Here is a 22,265-nt window from a genome sequence, read left to right as displayed (position 1 = left end):
ATTCTACTGGAAATCTGTTGGAATTGCACAAATGTTATAAGGATTTGATCTCTAAACAGGCCTATTGCTCCCTGGTTAGCAGAAAATGGGGTGGCACTCAAAATTTACACAAATGCAGCATTTCAGCTTACCTTTTGGTGTGAAACCCAGAAATAGTACGAGGTTCCCATCTATTTTCCTCCTAAATGATGGACCTGAGCAAGGCTGTTTCCAGGCGGGGTAGCCTTTGGTTAACATGTGATTTTGCACATTGTATGTCAAACAGAGTGAAAAGCAATCACTAAAATTGAAGTACTGAAATCAGCAATTCCCAGGTGGAGTTTTTTTGGGATGGGGTGGGGGAAAGAGGGTTGCTGGCACTCACCTCCACCATTGAGCTCGACTCTGACATCACAAGGCCAAGTTTTACTAAAGGTTTGACATTTGTTTAAATTAACACCTTTGAAGCAACAGAACAAAAAGTTGAAGATCTGACCAGTAGTCACCAGTACCCATATTCATTTTAATATAATTTTCAGCAAAGGTGCAAAAGTCGATTACTTGTTCAAGATAAAAATTAATATATATATATATATATATATATATATATATACACACACACACAAATGAAGGACAAGTAGTTCAGCTTAACTTCTAAGCATTTTTATATTATGCTAGACTGCTTCAAATAATTGGGTGCTCATCAAACTCTGCATTGGAATTCATACTTTTGACATATTTTGCAATTTTTTTACTAATCTAAAAATTAGTTAAAAATTAAAGGCCACTTGAAAACAACTTCAACCAGGATATTGGACTGTGTTTCAGTGAAGTGATAAATGAGGGCAGCAGACAAACTCAAAACAACCAGCTGGAAATGGGGCAAACACATACAGGATATGTTCCAAATTATCACATCGTGACCCAGACATGATGTGAGTACAACAACAATAGCCTAACCTCCATTGATGCACTGCATATAAAAACACTTTAAAAGGCAAGTCAAAGCTGTAGAACAAGTTAAGACAACAATATAACAGCATAGAAAGAACAGGTAGACATCAACATACCGTCTTTGAAAAAAAGAATCCACTGCAATTAAAAATAACCAGGTTGTTTCAGGACCACATAAAAGTTTTAGGTCATAATGGAGGTTTCAAAGTTCTGAAAATAGACAGCAGGGGGGAAAAAAAAGGGGGAAAAAAATTATAATTTCAGGGGCTAAGAAGAGATAGGAACCATCCTCTTTGAGGTAGGTTTGTTGGAATTATTACTTCAAAACACTTGCTACTCAACCTAGCTCCTGACTTACGTCTCCTGCCAATACAAAATGAAACCCAATATCTGCAAAATGATCCCAAACTTGATCTAAAGTACTTTGTAAATGGACACCTGGTCTCTTTTATTCAAAGTTGGGCTTTCCTTCTCTCCCACCCATAGAAGCAAGCTGCTTCAAATTACATTCAACTGATGGAGCTGGAGAGCATAGAGCTTAAAATGTTGCTCTGATTAAAGGCTGGACTTTGTAAAGTTCTCTCAGAGCGACTTAAGCAAGATCTCATAGGTTGCATTGATTATGCCCCATGATAAAATTGACCGGTGATAATTGAGGTGTACACCTCTCATTACATGAGACAATTTGCCATCCCTTTCGCTCCAGATTTTCATAAAGACATTTGCAAAAGTGTGAAATTCCCCTCCAATCTGCGACTGCATACGTGCTTTCACTACATTGATTGGATAAAACATTATTCCGAGCATCGACCCCAGAAATCCTCCACAGATGAAGTCATTGAGAACATTCGCACTGTATGTAGTGGCTTCTGGTAGGCACTGCTTGACAGGCCCTCGCAAACCAAAGAACAATGCATTACTAGGTCCATTGCGGAGGAGTATTGGTGCAAGGCCTCTGTAATATTCTCTGATACCATAGGCTCTCAAAACCTTGAAGGCATGGAAGGTATTTCTGAATCGGTTATGATGCCTGCGATCCTGCAGCAAAGCCTGTACCCTCTCGAATGGTGTCAGCACCGCTTCCGCAGTCCCTGCCAATACTGCAGACACACTGCGGTTGAACAGCTCTGGAGCATTAGTTGTTCTCTTCAAGAGACAGGAGAAATCCTCGTACAGGCCAAACATCAATGCCACGGTCGTAGTCTTTTGCAGGAGCGGGGGCAGAATCCCTCGGTAGAGATTGCGAAAGCCATCCTGCTTTAGCTGCCGGATGGCCTCCACTGTTGTTAGCCCATACAGTTGCTGTCGAAACAGCACCTTCTGGATGGGGAAGGTGATGGCAATGTTATTGAAAGCTGCAAAATAGCCACAGACATAATATCTGGCTGGTCCCACACAAGAAATCTGCTCCGTCAATTCTTGTGTAGACCCAGATAAGACAAGGTCCTTTGGTCTGTTTTGTGCTTCAGTATCCATGTGTCTCAAGTGCTTATCCTTCTGGGTCAATCAAAGTGTTCTCAATTAGCCACATGGTCCTGTGGACGGTAGTTGGAAAGTTTAGAGATTGCACATATAAAATAAGTTCCATTTATAATATATGGCATAGCAAATATAAACGTTTTGCATGTATCTTTAAATTTCTATCCAGCCTCTTAAAAAATAAGAAACCTTGAGTTACCCTCATGACCTCCCCAAAGCACTTCGCAAACAATGAATTTTTTTGAAGAGTAATTACTTATTTTGTAGGCAGAACACAAAAGCACCCTATCAGCCTCATCTCAGTAAGGAGGTTATGGGTTCAAGCCCCAGTCCAGAGACTGCAGTACATAAATTAGGCTGACACTTCAAAGCAGTACTGAGGGAGTGCTGAACTGTCTGCAGAGCATCCTTCCGATGAGACATGAAACTAAGACCATGTTTGACGTCTCAGGAAAATGTAAAAGATTCAATGGCACCATTCGAAGAGGAGGTGGCGAGTTCTCTCCAGTGTGCCAGCTAATGTTTATCCCTCAAGCAACATCATGAATCAGATTGTCTCATTATCAATTGGCCACTGCATTTCCTACATAAAACAGTGACTACACTGCAGAAATATCTTATAAACTGCCGAGTGCTTTGAGAAGTCACGAGGATATGAAAGATGCTATATAAATGGGAGTTTGTTCTTCTCCCTATTAGCTACTATAACTCTTGCATGAACTATAACCACCTCATCCAGTTCTTTGAATGTGATTGCCAGCCACAGGCCTGCACTGTGCTTCACTGTTATTTTCCTGTGGACTTAAGACTCATCCCACCATACAGAAAATAAGCATTCCAGCCATGCAAAATTTCTAACCCTCCTCTTCCGATTTCAATGAAAGAAGGTGCTGAGCTTCAATTTCATGTTATTACATGCAAACACTTGAATGTTGAGACATGCACATTACACAATAGCCACAGCTCTGCAGTCTGTTAACTCCCTCACATATGGCAGATATCTTGAATCATCTGTTTGCAATTGAGCTTTGAAGGTTTAACCTACTCGCCTTTAGGGTATACTCCTGCTCTGAAGCACTTTTACTGAAACAGAAGTGGCACCAATCACCATTTCCCTGCCCTTCAACTGGCTGTAAAATGGCAAAAAAACAACTTTCTTTAATAATTTGTTCCATCATCATCTAGCAACTCCTAATGAAAGGGACACAGATGTTAGGAGAGAATTGGAACAGGCTCTGTGCAATGCAGATATCCTGCCCTCCTTCATTAATTGTTTTCAGCAAAGTTAATATTGTAGGAGGAGGAGGTGGTCCAGCATCTATCCAATGTACTCATTAAAATAAAGATTGTTTGCTACAACTTTTGGTTTTAAACAAAAATTATTTACCCAAGCAGTTTACGAGGCATCTACATGGCAGTGAAATAGAGCAGTGATTCCGTTACAAGTTAAGTGACCAGAATACATCCTTTGCCTGAGATGCAAGTCAAATTACCAATATCAGGATCAAAAAAACATCCAATAGATAACCCAAGAACCACATTCTTAATCCTTCTTAATCATTCTTAAGTAATAGAAGCTCAACAAAACTGGACCATAGAACAGACCCAGGAAACATGGTGACTTCCATCACCCCATCCCCTCCCTGCTCTTCCCCATCGATCCCTCTGGAATCTCTTCAGCATGTAATTGGGTCAGGGAGCTGCCAAAGGTGGTACAGTTGCACTTATAAGTTGCATAAGTTGTGCTCTAGACTTCTAATTATAAAATAGTTAGCCTTTGTGTAATCATGCATTAAATCTTTTCTCTATAATAGAGAACATAAGGGTACAATAGTTTAACATTTGTCACTGGATTAATAATCCAGAGAACAAGAGGTTAAATCCCACAATGCAGTTTGAGAATTTCAATTCAGTTGAAAATAAAATCTGGAAATAGTAAAAAGAAAATTCAGTAAAAGTGACTCCGTACCCGCAGGATTGCTGTAAAGACCCAACTAATTCATTACTGTCCTTTCGGGAAGAAAACCTGCCATCCTTACCTAGTCAGCCCTATATGGGACTCCAGTTACACACCAACATGGCTGACCCTTAATTATAGTAAGCCAGTTGCATTCAGCACAACTAGGAGTGGACAATAAAAAAAAAGTTGTGACAATAATGTCCACATGCTGATAATTACTCAAATATAACAGAAATAAATGGGTTCTCATAAGTACAGACAGATGTCAGTTAACATTACTCTGGACACAGAGTAAGCCATCAGTTGGTACATGCTGAACAGGCATTGTTACTTACATTATCAAGTGGTACCAGTCAAAGGAAACCCAGTAAGAGTTAGTCTCTAAGGTGAAATAGGTGAAATTCATAAACTGCATGTAATAATCAAATGAATCCCAATGCATCTTCAAGCCTCCTTCTGCCGACGTGCGTGTATAAGTGTGCAGCAGTGGTGGGGGTGTTGGGCATGGTGACAGGAGCCTGGAGGGAAAAAAATTCTAGGAAATCTTGCCTTATACTTTGTGTCCTTCAGATGGTAACATTTCACAAAGAGTAACTGTTTAGTAATGTTGGAGAAAAGATATGAATGAGCTACACATTATTTAGTCAGAATTAATGGACTGTACTAATGCAGATTATCTAAAAAGCAGTTGGCCAGTAGCTTGTTGTCACATACTTGAGGTCAATTTACAGATGCCAGCAGAAACCCCTAGACATCAGAAGTGAAGACATTCTCAGCAATTTTAATTGCGTTTTGATTATTTATTTCTTCCCACTGGTACCACAACTGTCAAATGTGTTTTTAAAAAATGCAACTTTAATTTAAAAAGATTCTGAGACTAAACTACAAGATTCTACTTGGAAACTTGGGAAGGAATTACTATACTTTTGCAGTAAGAGCACCAGAACTTGTTCCGGTGCCTTTGGGGCATTGCAGAAACCAAAATCATCAGTCAGGATTCCCAATTGCATTCACCTGCTGGAGAGCGCGTGGATCAGGGTTTAGATCAGTCGGGAAAGGTCAGATGATGGCAGGGCTGGATTTTAGTTTGCTGTCTTCAGGTTGATGAGCTTGCTTACTGCTTGGGCTCCTGGTTGAAAGCCAACCACTTAAAGAGGGTTATGTAGAGCAACCTTCAAGAGAAAAGGGTACAAAATGAGACAACAGAGTTAAGGACAGCCCTTTTCAATTCAAAATTCAAACAGGATATAGTTGCACAGAAGAAAAACAAATTGTCTGGAAGTCATGGTACATATTGGCCACATTCTCAAGCTGTAGTTTGGATACTTTTGTGCAAGAGGAATTGAGAACATTCATATCATAACTTTGGCCAAACTCACTCAAAAAATAAAATCTGCTCCATGTCACTTATAATTGTTTCTTCTCTTACCACCCAATTTATTGTATTGCTTCACATCATGAGGGAGAAAGGTTACATCACTATGCCAGGCTTATCCAACTACAAGAAAATGTTTTGTTGAACGTGAAGTAGATGAGGGCAGACTGGGCTTGGCTGCGATACCCCATGTAGTTGAGCAGCTCATTATTACACAAATTCTAGGCTCACATTTGAAATGTTAGCAAAACAGGACAGAATACCAAAGAACAATCTTGAGCCATAATATCACATCTGCGCTCTTATCAAAAATTACAAGCGTATTACAGTAAGGTCCACTGTATTTTACCTTCAGAAACACCAGCCAGATACTGTTCATAGAAACAAATCATACTCCTGACCAGTGAATGGCCAGTTTGTAAAGTCAATGAATGAAATTGAAAGTGACTGTCCCAGCCAGGTACATTTAATCATAAGCTACTGTTCTCACCTTGCCAAGTAACAGATTAATCCATATCTATACTGTCATGTGTTTACTGTACTTGAGAATAATATAATAGAAAAGCCTACACCTGGACTCCCAATTACTTGACAGTGAAATTTATCCAAAAAAGATATGGGTTGCTAAAATGCACAATTATCCACTTGTGACCGCAGCCTCATTTATCCGAGGCTTTTTCTGCTAACCAGGCTGTGCTTCAAGGCAAGACACAACATGGACCAGCTCTCAGATTCTTTGGGCTGACAACCAAATCAGAGAGATCAGATTAACATGAACCTGGTAACACTGTAAAGAAGATTATCATCCCATTGAATTTACTGAATTATATCCTTTTTATATTTTGAGATATACTAAGTATCACTTAAAAAACTGAATCCCTTCAGTGTGACAAAAGTATAATAATTGTCATAATTTTTTTTGGTTTATTGTGAAGTAGTTTTATGGAGATAAGTATAGGTAGTTTTGTTTGTGATTTAATTACATTTGGAGTCAAGTAGACTGCAAACTTGAAATCATCAAAAGAAGCTAGGCATAGAAATGTGCTTGACATGCTAATGAATAAACATGGATGCTGGCTTAGCATGTAAGGTGTGAAGGGAATTTGCATTTTTACATAAATGAAGGGATTGTTTGGATTTCAAAGGGATCCTAGTCTGTTTACAACTAGCCAGATAAGCAAGGCTAAGGAGTGTGTTTATTTTTCCCCAAAGGTTACCAACAACATTGGCAACATGAAAGCTTTTATATTATGAGGAAGATACAGTTTCAATGACAGATAGGTCAATAGAATTTACATATTAAAGAGAGAGAAATATATATAAAGGAGAATGAAAGGCTATGTAAGTAAGGCCATGTAAGATCTAACAGGAGTGTGTGAAACAGCTTTCAAGAAGCCTCCAGCCATTTGCGCATAGGTCTGTGTAAAGTGACTGAAGTTGGGAAAAGCCATTTGGAACTCCACTGTCAAGTGAGTACTGTGTTAACTTGCTGGGTTTGTTTTAAATCTAAAATCTATTTTGGACAATTGCCTTAAAGGGGGTGTGTAACTGGAAGTCAGTTAGGAATTTTAGGATTTGTTATAGTAGTAAATAATTTTAGTCATATGTATGTGCTTGAAATCTTTTATTTTGTTAATAAATATTTTAATTTAATTTTCTAAAAATCTCTAAAGGTTTTGGTGGACTCATTACTTCTGAATTCAGTGCACACATCTCGTAATAAATAAAAATGGCAAAACCGTTGTGAAAGCGCGACCAAGTTTCCCTTGTGGATTTGGTCTGCCTGGCACACCGGGGGAGGTTACAATCAGATCAGTCAACAGGAAGTTGCATCATGTAATGGAACGGAGAGAGAATTCTACCCCCAAACTAGGGCCACAAATATAAGATAGTCACCAATAAATCCAAAATGAAATTCAGGAAAACCTTCATTACCCAGAGAGAGGTTGGAATGTGGAAATCCTGGACCACATGGCGTGATTGAGGAGAGTAGCACATATGCATTTAAAGCAAAGTTAAATAAACAAATGAGAGAGAAATGAATAGGCAATTAGGGATGGGTAATAAATGCTAGCCTGACCAGCGATTTCCACATCCTATGAATAAAAAAAATGCTAGATGAAGATGGAAGGAGGCTCATCTGGAGCAGAAACACCATCCCGAACCTGTTAGGCCAAATGGTCTTTTTCTGTGCTGTAAATGCTATGTAATTTGGTTGCTTCCTCTGGTGGATATGGACTTACTTGTGAAGGCCATTTGAGGAGACCATGTGCCAGTAGTACATGACAAGGCAGCTTGTGCTACCTTTACAACTTCAGTAATAGTAATAGTCACTTCAATTCAAAAATGTAGTAAGATATAATTTTTTTTAAAACCAAGCAAATTCCCATGTCCAGGCAGCTTCTATCAAGGATATCTGAATAAAAAGGTGAGGAACTTGGGGATACTTTAATAACTTATGTGCCCATTAACGGACGGACATGGAGGAGTAGGCCACTCAGCCCTTCAAGCCTGCTCCGCTATTCAATATCATGACTGATCTGATTGTAACCTCCCGCCTACCCCCGATAACCCCTTGTTAATCAAGAATCTATCTAGCTCTGCTGCAGATGTAGTCTCATCAGTGCCCTGTACAACTGAAGCATAACCTCCCTACTTTTGTATTCAATTCCCCTTGCAATACATGATAACATTCTATTAGCTTTCCCGATTACTTGCTGTACCTGCATACTAAACTTTTACGATTCACAGGCTAAGACACAGAGATCCCTGAATCTCAGCTCTGGAATCTCTCACCATTTAGGTAATAGACTTTTTTATTCTTGCCCAAATAGACAATTTCATACTTGCCTACATTATACTCCATTTGCCAGATCTTTGCCCACTCACTTAACCTGTCATTTTGTAGCCTCCTTATGCCCTCTTCACAACTTGTTTTCCCACCTTTGTGTCGTCAGCAAATTTAGCAACCATACCATTGGTCCCTTCATCCAAGTCATTTATATAAATTGTAGAAAGTTGAGACCCCAGCACTGATCCCTATGACACACTACTCGTTACATCCCAACCAGAAAAAGACCCATTCACGGCTACCCTCTGTTTCCTGTTAGCTAGGCAATCTTCTATCTGTACTAATAAATTAGCCCCAACACCAAGAGCTTTTATTTTCCGCAATTACCTTTAATCTGGCACCTTACCAAATGTCTTCTGGAAATCTAAGTACACCCACCGGTCCCCCTTTATCCACAGCACATCTGACTCCTTCAAAGAGCTCCAATAAATTGGTTAAACATGATTTCCCTTTCACAAAGCCATGTTGACTCAACCTTATTGCCCTTAAACTTTTCTAAGTGCCCTGCAATAACATCTTTAATAATAGCTTCTAACATTTTCCCTATGAAAGATGTTAAGCTAAATGGTCTGTAGTTTCCTTTCTGTCTCTCTCTCTTTTTGAATAAAGGAGCTACATTTGCTATTTTTCAATCTAACGGAACCTTCCCCAAATCTAGGAAATTTTGGAAAATTAAAACCAACGCATCAACTATTTCACTAGCCACTTCTGTCAAGGCCCTAGGATGACATCCATCAGGACCCGGGGATTTGTCGGCCTGCAGCTCCAACAGTTTGCTCAATACCATTTCTCTGGTGATTGTAATTTTCCTGAGTTCCTCCCTCCCTTCCATTTCCTGATTTACAGCTATTTCTGGGGTGTTACTTGCATCTTCTAAAGTGAAAACCGATGCAAAATACCTGTTCAATTCGCCTGCCATCTCCTTACTTTCCATTATTAATCCCCCAGGCTCACTTTCTATGGGACCAATGCTCACTTGGCTAGCACTCCTTTTTAAATATCTGTAGAAACTATTATCCATCTTTATACTTGCAGCTAGCTTTCTCAGGTACTCTAATTTTTCCCTCATTAACCTTTTTGGCATTCTTTGCTGGTCTTTATAGTCTGTCCAATCTTCTGACCTGTCACCCATCTTTCTTTCTCATTGGAATGTACCTATTCTGCTTATTCTGAAATATCCCTTTAAAAGTCTGCCACTACATCTCTATGGATCCATCTCTTAACCTCATTTGCCAGTTCACTCTAGCTAGCTCTGCTTTCATGCTCTCATAATTGCCCTTATTTAAAGTTTAAAATACTAGTCCTGGACCCACTCTTCTCTCCCTCAAACTGAATGTAAAATTCAATCATAGTATGATCATTGCTACCTAGGGGTGCCTTCGCTATGAGGTTATCAATTAATCCAACCTCATTGCATAGTACCAGGTCTAGTATAGCCTGCTCTCTGGTTGGCTCCAGAAAGTGCTGTTCTAAGAAACTATCCCAAAAGCATTCTATGAAATCCTCTTCTAGGCTACCTTTGTCCTTCTGATTTTTCCAGTCTTTATGTAGATTAAAATCCTCCATTATTGTTGTACCTTTCTGATAAGCTCCCATTCTTTCTCCCTTTATACTCCGTGTAGTTACAATTATGGGGCCTGCCCAACAATCCCAAAAGTGATCTTTTGCCTTTACTGTTTCTCATCTCAACTCAAACTGCTTCAACATTTTGGTTTCCTGAACTTGGGTCATCCTTCTTTAATGCGCTAATATCATTAATTAACAGAGTTACCCCTCCACCTTTTCCTAGCTTCTTGTCCTTCCTAAATGTCACATACTCTTCAACATCCAAATCTGTGTCATCCTACACAGCCATGTCTCTATAATGGCCATCAGATCGTACTTATTTATTTCTATTTGCGCTATCAGTTCATCTGTTTTGTTTCGAATGCTATGTGCATTTAGATATAGAACCTTTAATTTTGTCCGTTTATTATTTTTAAATGTCTGGACTTCTGATTTACTCTTAGGTTTGTACTCTGTCCCTTCCTGTCACAGTCTGTTTATTATTTCCCATATTTGGACCTGTCTTGCTTGCCTTGTCTCTACTCTTCAGTATACCACATCTTCCCAAATTTGATCCCTTGCCCCCACTATTGACCTTAAAGCCCTCTCCACTTCCCTAGATCTGAAGCTCACTAGAACATCAGTCGGTTCAGGTGTAAACTGTCCCAATGGTACAGCCCCACTTTCCCCAGTTCTGATGCCAGTAACCCACAAACAAGAACCCACTTCTACACCAGTCTTTGAGCCACACGTGCATTTCTCTATTCTTATTTGCCCTAGGCCAATTTGCACATGACTCAGATAATAGTCCAGAGATTATTACTTAGAGGCTTTGCTTCTTAATTTGGTGCCTAGCTCCTCATACTGCGCATGCAAAACCTCCTTCCTTGTTCCTCCTATGTTGTTGGCACCTACATGGGCCATGATAACTGGATCCTCCCACTCCCAATGTAAATTCCTCTCCAGCCCTGAGCAAATGTCCTCAATCCTGGAACTGGGCAGGCAATACAGCAGTCTGAACTCTTGGTCTTTGCTACAGAGAACAGTGTCAATCCCCCTCACTACACTGTCCCTTACCACCACTACATTCCTTTTTGCTCCCCCCACTTGAATGCCTTCCTGTACCACAGTGGCTTAACAGCCAGCTCATTCACCCTGCAGCCTCCACTCCCATCCAAACAAGCTGAGAGTACCTCAAATTTGATGGACAATTGCAGAGGCCAGCACCCCTGCCCTCTGGGTCCCCTTACCTGCCTCACTCACAGTCATAACCTCTTGTTCCTGACCACCTTCCAAATCAGAAGACCCTATACTAAGGGGTGTGACCACCTCCTGGTACAAAGCGTCCAAGTTACTCTCCCCGTTCCTGATGCGAGTGTCTGCAGCTCAGCCTCCAGCTCAATGACTCTGAGCCAAAGCTCCTTGAGGTTCAGACCATTTACTGCAGATGCCTTTGCCCTGGATCACACTGGCTTCCAGGAACTCCCATATGTTGCAGCCATGACACATCACCTGTCCAACCATCCTTGTGCTTTAATTGCTTGATTATTTTCTTCATTTATTTATTTTTATAAATAAATTTTATGAAGAATTTTATAAATCTTACCACAAATTTCTGTACTATTTTGAACTTTAGGAACAGAATAGACACATCCATTCACCAGGTACCAAACAGCTAGCTTCTTCCCCTGTAGTAGAGCAAAAAAAACAAGTGGGTACCTCCCTCCCCTCCTCACCTAACTCCCTCAGCTCATCAAACTCTGCTAAAGTCACATTGAGAATGTCTGACTTTATACGTTCTGAAACAAGTGGACTGAACCCAGGTACAGAACAATAAGCATGCAGTCATATAATAAAACATACAGGTACAGAAATTGAAACTTTTACATTCATTTCCAAATCTGAAATTTTTCAAAACTAAGATTCATGGATTTTTGTTGTGCAACTGTATCAAGGGATATGAAACAATTGCAGGTAAAGGGAATTGAGGTACAAGTCAGCCATTATCTAAAAGGATGATGGCTGAATGGCCTAATCCTATTTCATGACTTATAACTTTCCTTTCCATTAACATGATGTATATTATTGCCAGAGGAGACTATGCTGACCACTTCCTTAAACAAGTAGGTGCCTTAAAGCATCAGTGTATGTTCTATTTTTGGCTTGAAAACCAAAACATCTTGCAATCCAAACACAGGTGTTTTCAAATAGCTTGAAACCTGAAGTAAGGTTTAAGCAATAGCTGGCGAAGCACAGGTATTAAAGTCTGATCTGAATATCGGTAAATATAAGCAATCAGTCCAACCGGAAAAGCAATTAGCATTCTGAAAACCAACGGAAAGTACATTCTAGGATTGCTTGGGCAGGACTATAACAGCACCAACTTGCAATAATCTAAGCCTTTAATGTAGAAAAAAAGTGTCCCAAATTGCTTCATGGAGCCATGATCAAAGGAGCACATATTAGGATGGTTGACCAAAAGCTTGTTCAACAATGTAGGTTTTAAGCAGGGCTTTGAAGGAGGGTGGGTGTGGAAGTACTTAGGGGCTTAGGGAGGGAATTCAAGGCCTTGGGGCCAAGACAATTGAAGGTAAGGCTGTCAATGGTTGAGGGATGGGTTTGCAGAAGAAGCCAGAATTAGAGCAATGGAAAGTTAATATGTCTACAGGAAACCTGGATTTTTGAAGTAATTTAGTCGCCTATTTCAATAGCCATGAGTGGTCAATCTGAATTCATCATCTCAGGTTTTAAGTTACAAATACAAATGGACAGTTAGCCACGTCAGCTTTTTCTTGATCAATACACTCATGAAATGCATTAATATAGAGGCTGACACCAGGGAATTACAACATTTCAGTAAAATGCTTTGGTGGGTTTTTTTTAAAAGCCACTTGCAAGGAACACAGAGTACTAGAACCATCAGTCCTGCTTAATGTGGGAGTTTCCAAGATTCAAACCCTGCCATTTATTTTACAGTACTGTTTCCAGTATATCTCTGACCCATTCTGATCAGCAGGCAAATAGTACAAAGTGAAGGAAACAAAGCAAAAATTAATGGGATAGATTGCAAACTATATTAGTCACACAAAACACCAGTCAAAATTAAGCTTCTAGATTCCTGCATTGATCATTTGGAAAGGTGAAGTCTGTTATGCAAGGATATGAGCAGTCTAATATTTGCCAAAGTTGTTTACTTGTTAAAAAATAGAAAATAGTAAAGAGCCAGAGGACTGGAGAACGGTTTATGTTAATATTCCTATGTGTAAAAAGGGAGATAGAGCAAATCCAGGGAACTATAGACCAAATAGCTTGTCAGTGGCTTACTCAAAGATGTAATAGAGAAACATTCAGAAACTGAAAATAAAACAAACAATAGTCAACAAGGGTTCCAAAAGGAAGTTCATGCTTGAAGTGAAAAAAAATAGACAAGGGTAATACACGCACTAAATGTAATATACTTCGATTTTCAAAAGGTCTCAACAAGATACTACATAGTATACTCATGACTAAATTCAGAGCAGGCAGAGTCAGGGAGAAGTAGCAGAGTAGGGGAAGGTGGGAAGTGGTTTTCCATAAGGAACAGTGCTGGGGCCACAGCTGTTTGCTATTTACATAAATGATCTGGACTCAGGAATGGGAAGTAAAATATGAAAATGTGGATGACAACAAATTTACAGGGAGGTAATAATAATTGAGGAGACTGTGTCAAAATACAAGACATTAATTTTTTTTAACGGGCATGTAAATGGCAAACAAATTTTAACATAGCTAAGTGCTAGCCGGTGCATTTTCGTATGAGATAAAGAATCTATACCCCTTGGAAAATTAAGAGTCTATGTGGGATAGAGGGGCAAAGGAACCTTGGGTACAGATTCACAAATTAAAAGTAGCAGTGCACGTTAACAAGACCATAAAAATGTAAACAAAGTACTCGGAATCAATTAGAGAAATAAAACTGAAAAGCAGGAAAGTTATGTTCAACTTGTATAGAATCTTGGTTAGGCCACACAGAGTACTGCGTACAGTTTTGATCTCCACATTACCAAAAGGACATAGAAAAACCAGAGAAGATGCAAAAAAGATTTACGACATTACCACAATTGAGAGCTTAAACATATCAGGAAAGACTGAACTGGCTAGGGGTCTTTCTCGATAAAAGAGAAGGTTGGGGGTTGACCTGAAAGAGGTATTTTTTAAAATTATAAAGAGGCTTGATAGGATAGACATGGAACAGATGTTTCCACTTGTGGCAGAATCCAAACTAGGGGCCACAAATGAAGTCACTAGTAAATTCAATAAAGAATTCAAAACTAGTCAGAATGTGGAACTTGCTACCACGGAGTAGTTGAAGTGAATAGTATTGATGTATTTAAGGGGAAGCTAAATAGGTACATGAGGGAGAAAGGAATAGAAGGAAATGCAGTTAGATGAAGTGGGGTAGGAGACAACTAGTATGGAGCATGAACCAGTGTAGAGCAGTTGGGCTGAATATCCTGTATCTGTGCTGCAAATTCTACGTTAAAAAAAATGCATATGCCACCATCTAGTGACAAAGCTCAGCAACTGCTGGATATTGCTATTCACCACACAGAACAATGGGTAGGGGCAATAGTAATGTTGTTTCAACTTTTGTGAACTATTTATACTGTAAGAGTTTTTTTTGATTTTGACTAGAACCTTTTTTAAAAAAAAGTAATGGAATGAAATGGCTTCCAAAAGTCACTTTGACCTTATAGGTTAGCACCATGGTTCTGTCAGAAACTGGCTTGTGACTGATGATCAGTCTTCAGTATTCAGCAAAGTAGTGAATGCTACAAGTATATCGGCGCATTGTTAATGGAGCTTTCTAATTTAACTAACAGAAATATCTGCACTGTTACCATCTAGACACTGTTCCATAAAGTGATGCATTACATATTTGAGACCTCAGTTTTTGAATACAACTTAATCATCATAAATCTTGAACAGAACAGCAAGTCTGTAAAATTTACTGAGCAAATTCATGCCTGGTCCATATTGCTCCCAAATCCAGTAACTCATGCTGCGTATGTCTCATGTTGTGGGAGAAAGGAAGTCAGTGAAAATTAGGAAAAGCCTGTTAAAGCCACGCCTTACATTTTGTAGCCTGTTGCTGTTCATCTTGTAGGACAGCTTTGAGAGCCACAGAAGAGCATGTCCGATGAATGCTCACAGCCAGCCAGAATGGCCATTCTTCACAACTGCTGACAGGCTATTCAGAAGTGAACAGACCTTCACAATTTCATGTGCACATTTTTCAGTCATTTCCACCAAAGACAATCAGAAGTAGGAACAGTGCCATATTCCCCACCCCTTTGCTTCCCCAACTCAATAGACCTCACTGTAGTGTTTTCCTCTCAGATTAGCTAAGCAGAGAAAAGGACTTTTCACTGTGCAGCTCAGTATCACACCAAGTACAGCATTTACTGAGTCATCAGCAAACTCTGGGATAGTTTTTAAATAATAAAACTTACTAAATGTCAGAATTGACGCAAACCTATCACATAATAACCTGTAGTTTGATAAAAATAGAGTGAATAATGCATCAGGTAAGAGAAATATTGACAAGCCAAGAATCTCACAAGTGTGCGAATCACAAGTGTAAAGAGACATTATTCTATTGTGTTAAGTCAGCTTTGTTAGAGCAATTAAAGAATCTCATTGACCCATGCCCTTCCTGTGGCTACTTGTTTAGAATGCTTATTCTTCATTTATATATGCAATGGTTTCTGTCTCAACTACGATCCTCAACTTCTCCAATGACTAAGCAATTTTAGTGCTCTTTTCTTTTGCTACAATGTCATGTCACTTGTGAAATATCTTGGTAGATAGAGATCTTAGAAGACTGCGAGCTGATCATGATGTACTCATCTGTTCCAGGAAGTAAACTGTGTTTCCTGCTAAAAATGGGAGCACAGACAAGTAATCACAACCAAATGAAATCTAATTGCATTGGACAGTATTGGTTAGTACAGCATTTGGGAGGTCGTCTTTCAAGGCTAAGAAAAACTCGGCACCTGATCTGACCCCAGGCATAAATACGCTAGCAGACTCACTTCACAGGTTTTCAAACTGGGGTCTGCAAGTTAAGCAATTCCTATCAAATAAGGTTAGCCATATAGCACGTCATGAGTATAGCATCTCAGAAGCTCTATAATCTTATCCCATACTTACTGACTTTACAAGAATAGTATTTCTACTGCTTATTCCAATAAAAATTGCAATGCTTTTCTTTTCCTAGGAGTGCATCAATTTTTGTAGAAAACTACTGACGCCTATCCTGTTTTAAGGAAACAACAGATAAGTCCAACTTATACACAATAAACCTGCATCTGAATATAGCTCCTCCAAGCAAGAATAGGTTAGCAAGGTATGGCCATAGAATCATAGAAATTTACAGCATAGAAAGAGGCCATTTGGCCTATAGCAGGTGTTGGCCAAAATAGCTGCCCAGCCAAATTCCACTTTCTAGGTGTTCCAAGTTTGAAGATTCCTGAGCCATTGCATACGCTCTGTTAAATCTGGAGACAGACAAAACCCAGCCACCTACTGGGGCACCATATACCAGCTCAGTGCTGGCAGAAGGGTACAGATCAGATAGAGATGGTGTGTTGAATCTAGCTGGGGACTGGAGATGACATTGACCCAACAAAGGCCCATCTCAAGCAGCTTTCAATGAAGTATCACAGCCAAAACACACAGAATTGGCAGCAAAGTACTTACCATTACAAGCATGAATTTGGCACACCAAAAATAAAGTTTAATAGCCAAGGGTAGGCAATAAGTTATGACAAATCTGCAAACTTCTGTTTACTGATTTTTGCCTACCTTTCAGGAAGGTTAAGTTATACAGGCAAATAAAAAGTGGAACACAGAATCCAAATGTCCCAACGGGGTCACTGGTGAGAAAGTGAACTGCGTAACTCCACAGCTGACAGCTTTCTCATTTAAATACAAACAAGCAAAAATGATGGGATGCACATACAAACTGCCATCCTCTTACAAGAGATTAGGTGGTATAGCTGCTATTTCCCTATAGACTTTCATATAAAAAACAGTTTGGCTTCTGTGCATTCCTCCTCCAGCATGACCTGCAAAGAACTAAAACTAATCAGCAAAGCTGATAAATTTGAGAGAAATTCCATTATTTCCTGGTGGTTTATTTTTGGGTCATTAAGGTCAGAGGTGGTCAGTGCCAGACAGGCAGCCTATCCCCATTAGGGGGCTATTTATGTGTATTTCAATTGGGCTTTTGCACACAGATGTTCTACAAAATAGCAGCTGACCCAAAAGATTAGACTGCCACAGAACAGGTGTGAAAACTAGAGCAGCATTACTGAGTGGTATTTTGCAGATGATCATAATCCCAAGCAATATCTTGATCCATGGGCATTGTAAGGAATGCTACAACATACACACAAAATTAATGGACAGGTGTCTGTGACACTCCATGCAGAACAAACACAATGTCAATCGCACCATCTGAAGAGGCCATATGTGGAATCAGTGACTTTTTGGAGAAATTGCCCTATTGTTTGCTGTGCATGGAACAGCTGTCATGTTTGACTATAACACACACTTCAGAACAGCATATCGTATGTGATACTGGGACATTTCTAACATTACAAGTATGCAAACTAAAATTGTAAGCTTTCTTTACGATTCAGTCTGGCAGACATTAGCACTTTTTCTTAAATATCTCTTATGCTCATGGAAGGTTGAAAAGTTTAAAAGATAGGGAGGGGCCAAGCCATAAAGGGATTTAAACAAAAGGATGATCATTTTAAATTTGAGGCATTGGGAGACCTGAAGTTTCTGAAGAAGGGTGGAAGGCACGGCAGAAGAGCATTTAGATAGCCAAGTACAGAGGTGAGAAAGCCATGAACAAGAGATTCAGCAGTTGATGGGCTAAGGGACTCAAAGACCTTATACAAACTATTAAGTTTGCTCCTCTTCAGCTTCTAAAAGACTTCCACCCAGGAACTGTTGTTTTTTTTTTACAGAGCAATAGATCAGTAGTCTATGGAAAAAAATACTTCATGCTGAAAAGCCAAAGTCATTCAGCATAGCTTCCTTAGCTGGCAGATCCATACTGGCTCCTCCTAAATGAGCGCGCCTTTATTAACATAAATGCCACAATTCTCAAAAAGTGATGTACTACATTTGAGGAGGTAATGCCAGTGGCACCAACAAAAAATGCTTCCTGTTGCGAATTTTCAGGAAATCTACATAATGTAAAGTGAATTGGTCAGAAGACAAATAAAAAACTGAAACTTTGCTACAGAGATTAGTCTGTGTCTAAGTTATGTAACTACTGACTTTGTATGCCAGAGGAACTGTGTTCCACTTTTTATTTGCCTGTATAACTTAACCTTCCTGAAAGATAGGCAAAAATCAGTAAACAGAAGTTTGCAGATTTGTCATAACTTAATGCCTACCCTGGGCTATTAAACTTACAGATGGACTGAAAGCAACTTTAAAAAACGCCACCACTTTGGGAGTCTCAGTACAGCTTTGACACTTTTCCTGCTAGCATATAGGCACATAAAATGTTCATAATCTATTTTGTTAAGTGTGCCAATATTACACGCCTCCATAATGAGCGGACTGATCGCACATCCACTTTTGTTTAGCTCAGTGTTCCCAGATGTTTCTGGATTGTGCTTTATTAAAAAAATTGTATGGGTCTGTAGCTCCTGATCAGTTTTTAAAAAGTGTTTCACTACAGCTTTAAAAATATCATTTACCTTACAGACAAGCACAGCCTAAAATGTGATGAATTAGTAGCTATTCATGAAATAATTAACAATTTCAATAATTTGCATTTAGACAGTGCCTTTAATGTACTAAAAACATCCTATGATACTTCACACAGACACACAAGGAAACATTAGGGCAATAAACAAAAGCTTACTCAAAGAGGTTGGTTTTAAGAGTGTCTGAGGGGGAGGGAGAGAGATAGAGAAGTGGAGAAGTTTATGGAGGGAATTCCAGAGCTTAGGCAGCCAAAGACATAAAGCCAATAATGGAACAATTAAAACTGGGGATGGTCAAGAGACCAGAATCGGAGGAAGGCAGAGATCCCGGAAGGTTGCAGAGGCAAAGAGGTACAGAGATAGGGAGGGATGAGGCCTGGGTGGGACATGAAAACAAAGATGATGATTTTAAAACCAAGTCTGGATCAGGAGCCAGTGTAGGCTGGCAAGCACCAAGGCGCAGAAGTTGGTGCAAGTTAGGATACAGACACCCACGTTTTGGATGATCACAAGTTTATGGAGGGTGGGAGACAGGAAATCAGGAAAGCATTGGAATGTCATATCTAGAGTGAATAAAGGCATAGATGAAGGATATAGCAGATGAGCTGAGGTAAGGGTGGAGACAGGTAACGTTACAGAAGCAGAACCAACTGTCCTGGCGAAGCAGCAAATATTGGGTAGTACCTCTTCAGAGGATCAGACAGAATACCAAGGTTATGAGGAGGCTACTGCAGCTCCATAAGGACGAGCAATGGAGCTAATTGTAGGAACCAACGACTTTGGCTTGGCTTTGGTTTTCTGTGTTTAGTTGGAGGAAATTTCTGCTCATCCAGTACTTGATTTCAGTTAAGCAAAGTGATAAATCAGAAGCTGAGCAGGGGTCAAGAGAGGTGGTGGGAAGGTAGAGTTTGGTGGCGTCAGTGTACACATGGAAGCTGACATGTTTTTGGATGATGTAAGTGGAGTACATAGATGAAAAATAGGAGGGGACCAAGGATAGACGCTTGAGCACTCCAGAGCTAATGGTGTGGGAGAAGGAAGCCTTTGCAGGTGCTTCTCTAGATATGACTGGACAGGCAGGAATGGAACCAGACAAAGGCAGTCACTCTCACCTGGACGACAGAGAACAGGCATTGGAGAGGATGGCATGACCAACCATTCAAAGGCTAGACAGGTAGAGAAGAATGAGGGGGAATAGATTACTAGAGTTACATAGAATACAATTTGCGATTTTGATTATAGGTTATTTCAGTGTTGTGGCAGACAGAAACCTGATTGGATGAATTCAAACATTCCATGGAGCATGGGAAAGGTGAGCATGTATTTGGGAGGCAGCAAAACGTGCAAGGAATTTGGAGCACAAAGGAATGTTGGAATTGGGGCAGTAGTTTGCAACAATTGAAAAGGGGTCAAAGATGGGTCCTTTTGATGTGGAATGACGACAGCAGATTTGAGGGAGATGATTGCGGGATTAAAGTGCCAGTTTTTCCAAAATACCCAAAATACAACATTCCTAACTTTACAGCCATCTGAAAGCAGTCCCAGACTACATTTTTAAATAATAGAATTTACAAACATGTAGGTCAAATTTCAAGAAGAGGTTTCCCTGCGTAAGCAATGTATCATTAATGAAAGGGAGGCCAAAGAATTTTCAGCACAACTGAGGAAGACTTTGTGGTACTGCAGAACAATTCTGCATTTCAGTGAATTAATGGAAAACAAAATTGGAATCAGGTTTACAACCAGAGGTTCAAAACATGGCCATTCCAGTTACGTCATCTTAGACTATATACTCAAATAATCTAAAATTAATCCCACTATTCCCCAGCAGAGCTGTATCAACCCCAAATTAATCCCTCTGAACCAATCTCTCCCAATAGGCCTGTATCAACCCCAAATTAATCCCTCTGAACCAATCTCTCCCAATAGGCCTGTATCAACCCCAAATTAATCCCTCTGAACCAATCTCTCCCAATAGGCCTGTATCAACCCCAAATTAATCCGAGTCACTCCCCCCCCCCCACAACAGACCTGTATCAACCCCAAATTAATCCCCCTGAACCAATCTCTCCCAACAGACCTGTATCAACCCCAAATTAATCCCCCTGAACCACTCCCCCCAACAGACCTGTATCAACCCCAAATTAATCCGAGCCACTCCCCCCAACAGACCTGTATCAACCCCAAATTAATCCCTCTGAACCACTCCCCCCAACAGACCTGTATCAACCCCAAATTAATCCCTCTGAACCACTCCCCCCAACAGACCTGTATCAACCCCAAATTAATCCCCCTGAACCACTCCCCCCAACAGACCTGTATCAACCCCAAATTAATCCGAGTCACTCCCCCCCCCACAACAGACCTGTATCAACCCCAAATTAATCCCTCTGAACCACTCTCGCCCCTATCCCTACCTTGTGCCCTTCTCCGCAGGGACTAAAGCCTGTGGGCAATGTGTGACCTGACCCCTCTCCCAGGAGGGTTCCCTGGAATGGCTCTCACCCGCTCGCCAGGCCCTGCCGCTCCACCGCACTGCGCTCTCGGCCAACCACACCCCTAACTGATAAGCCATCCTCTCCCCTGACCCATGAGGGCCTACCGACCATCCCCACTCCCTTCCCAGACTCTATCTCCATTGATTCCGAAGGAACCGCCACTCATTACCTCCGTCTCCTTGAACCACCGTTTCCACCACAACCTCTCCACCCACACGTCCCGCTGTGCCCCGCCCCTGTTTACGGCGATCGGTGACGTCATCGCGTCGACGCCTCGGGAGAGAGAGGCGTCGTGTAGTCACGTGAGCGGCCTTGTCACTCGACCCGGAAGTTGCTCTGTCGAGGGGGAGCAGTGCCAGTGTGTTTAGCGTTGCCAATCGTCCAGGAATTGAAGTTCAGTCTCTAGGACACTGCTGTGTGCAACTCTAGAGAAATTTCATCGGGACATTGAAAAAGATTTTTTGTGCCAGCAGGTCGGGAAACTTCTGATTGGACAACTTTTGGAGGTTTCATCACGTGACCTTATTCTACCTACTTCCTCCATTGTGTGTGGGTGTGTGTCAGTCAGTCAGTCAGTCAGTCCCTTTCCCCTCCAGGGGAGGACTAACACTGCAAGGGAATATATGATGAATGGTAGGACCCTAGGAAGTACAGAGGAACCTTAATGTACATGTCCATAGATCCCTGAAGGCAGCAGTGGAGGTGGTTAAGAAGTCATATTAGCCGAGGCATAGAATATAAGATCAGGGAGGTTATGTTGGAGCTGTATAAAACACTAGTTAGGCCACAGCTGGAGTACTGTGTGCAGTTCTGGTCGCCACATTATAGGAAGGATGTGATTGGAGAGGGT

General features: G+C 40.5%; 1 protein-coding gene across 4 annotated transcripts; it reads right to left on the bottom strand.

The window, feature by feature from the left end:
- Window positions 1-481: 481 nt before the first annotated feature.
- Window positions 482-21,687, bottom strand: LOC144698010 (mitochondrial nicotinamide adenine dinucleotide transporter SLC25A51-like). Of its 4 annotated transcripts, XM_078569962.1 has the most exons (5): window positions 21,585-21,666; window positions 20,030-20,083; window positions 11,750-11,831; window positions 5,387-5,544; window positions 482-2,468 (listed from the first exon to the last, which is right to left on the bottom strand). In XM_078569962.1, exon 5 carries the CDS (start codon window positions 2,407-2,409, stop codon window positions 1,516-1,518), a length of 894 nt encoding a protein of 297 aa, XP_078426088.1. In that variant the 5' UTR covers window positions 2,410-2,468; window positions 5,387-5,544; window positions 11,750-11,831; window positions 20,030-20,083; window positions 21,585-21,666; the 3' UTR covers window positions 482-1,515. The 4 variants fall into 4 exon arrangements, with proteins under 4 accessions (XP_078426088.1, XP_078426097.1, XP_078426091.1 ...); XM_078569971.1 differs by lacking the exon at window positions 11,750-11,831; XM_078569965.1 differs by lacking the exon at window positions 20,030-20,083 and having other exon boundaries at window positions 21,585-21,651.
- Window positions 21,688-22,265: the final 578 nt, after the last annotated feature.

Source organism: Cetorhinus maximus, chromosome 2 (assembly GCF_964194155.1).
Source record: "Cetorhinus maximus chromosome 2, sCetMax3.hap1.1, whole genome shotgun sequence".
In the NCBI taxonomy this organism is placed as follows: domain Eukaryota; kingdom Metazoa; phylum Chordata; class Chondrichthyes; order Lamniformes; family Cetorhinidae; genus Cetorhinus; species Cetorhinus maximus.
This window is presented reverse-complemented; position numbering and strand designations above follow the sequence as displayed.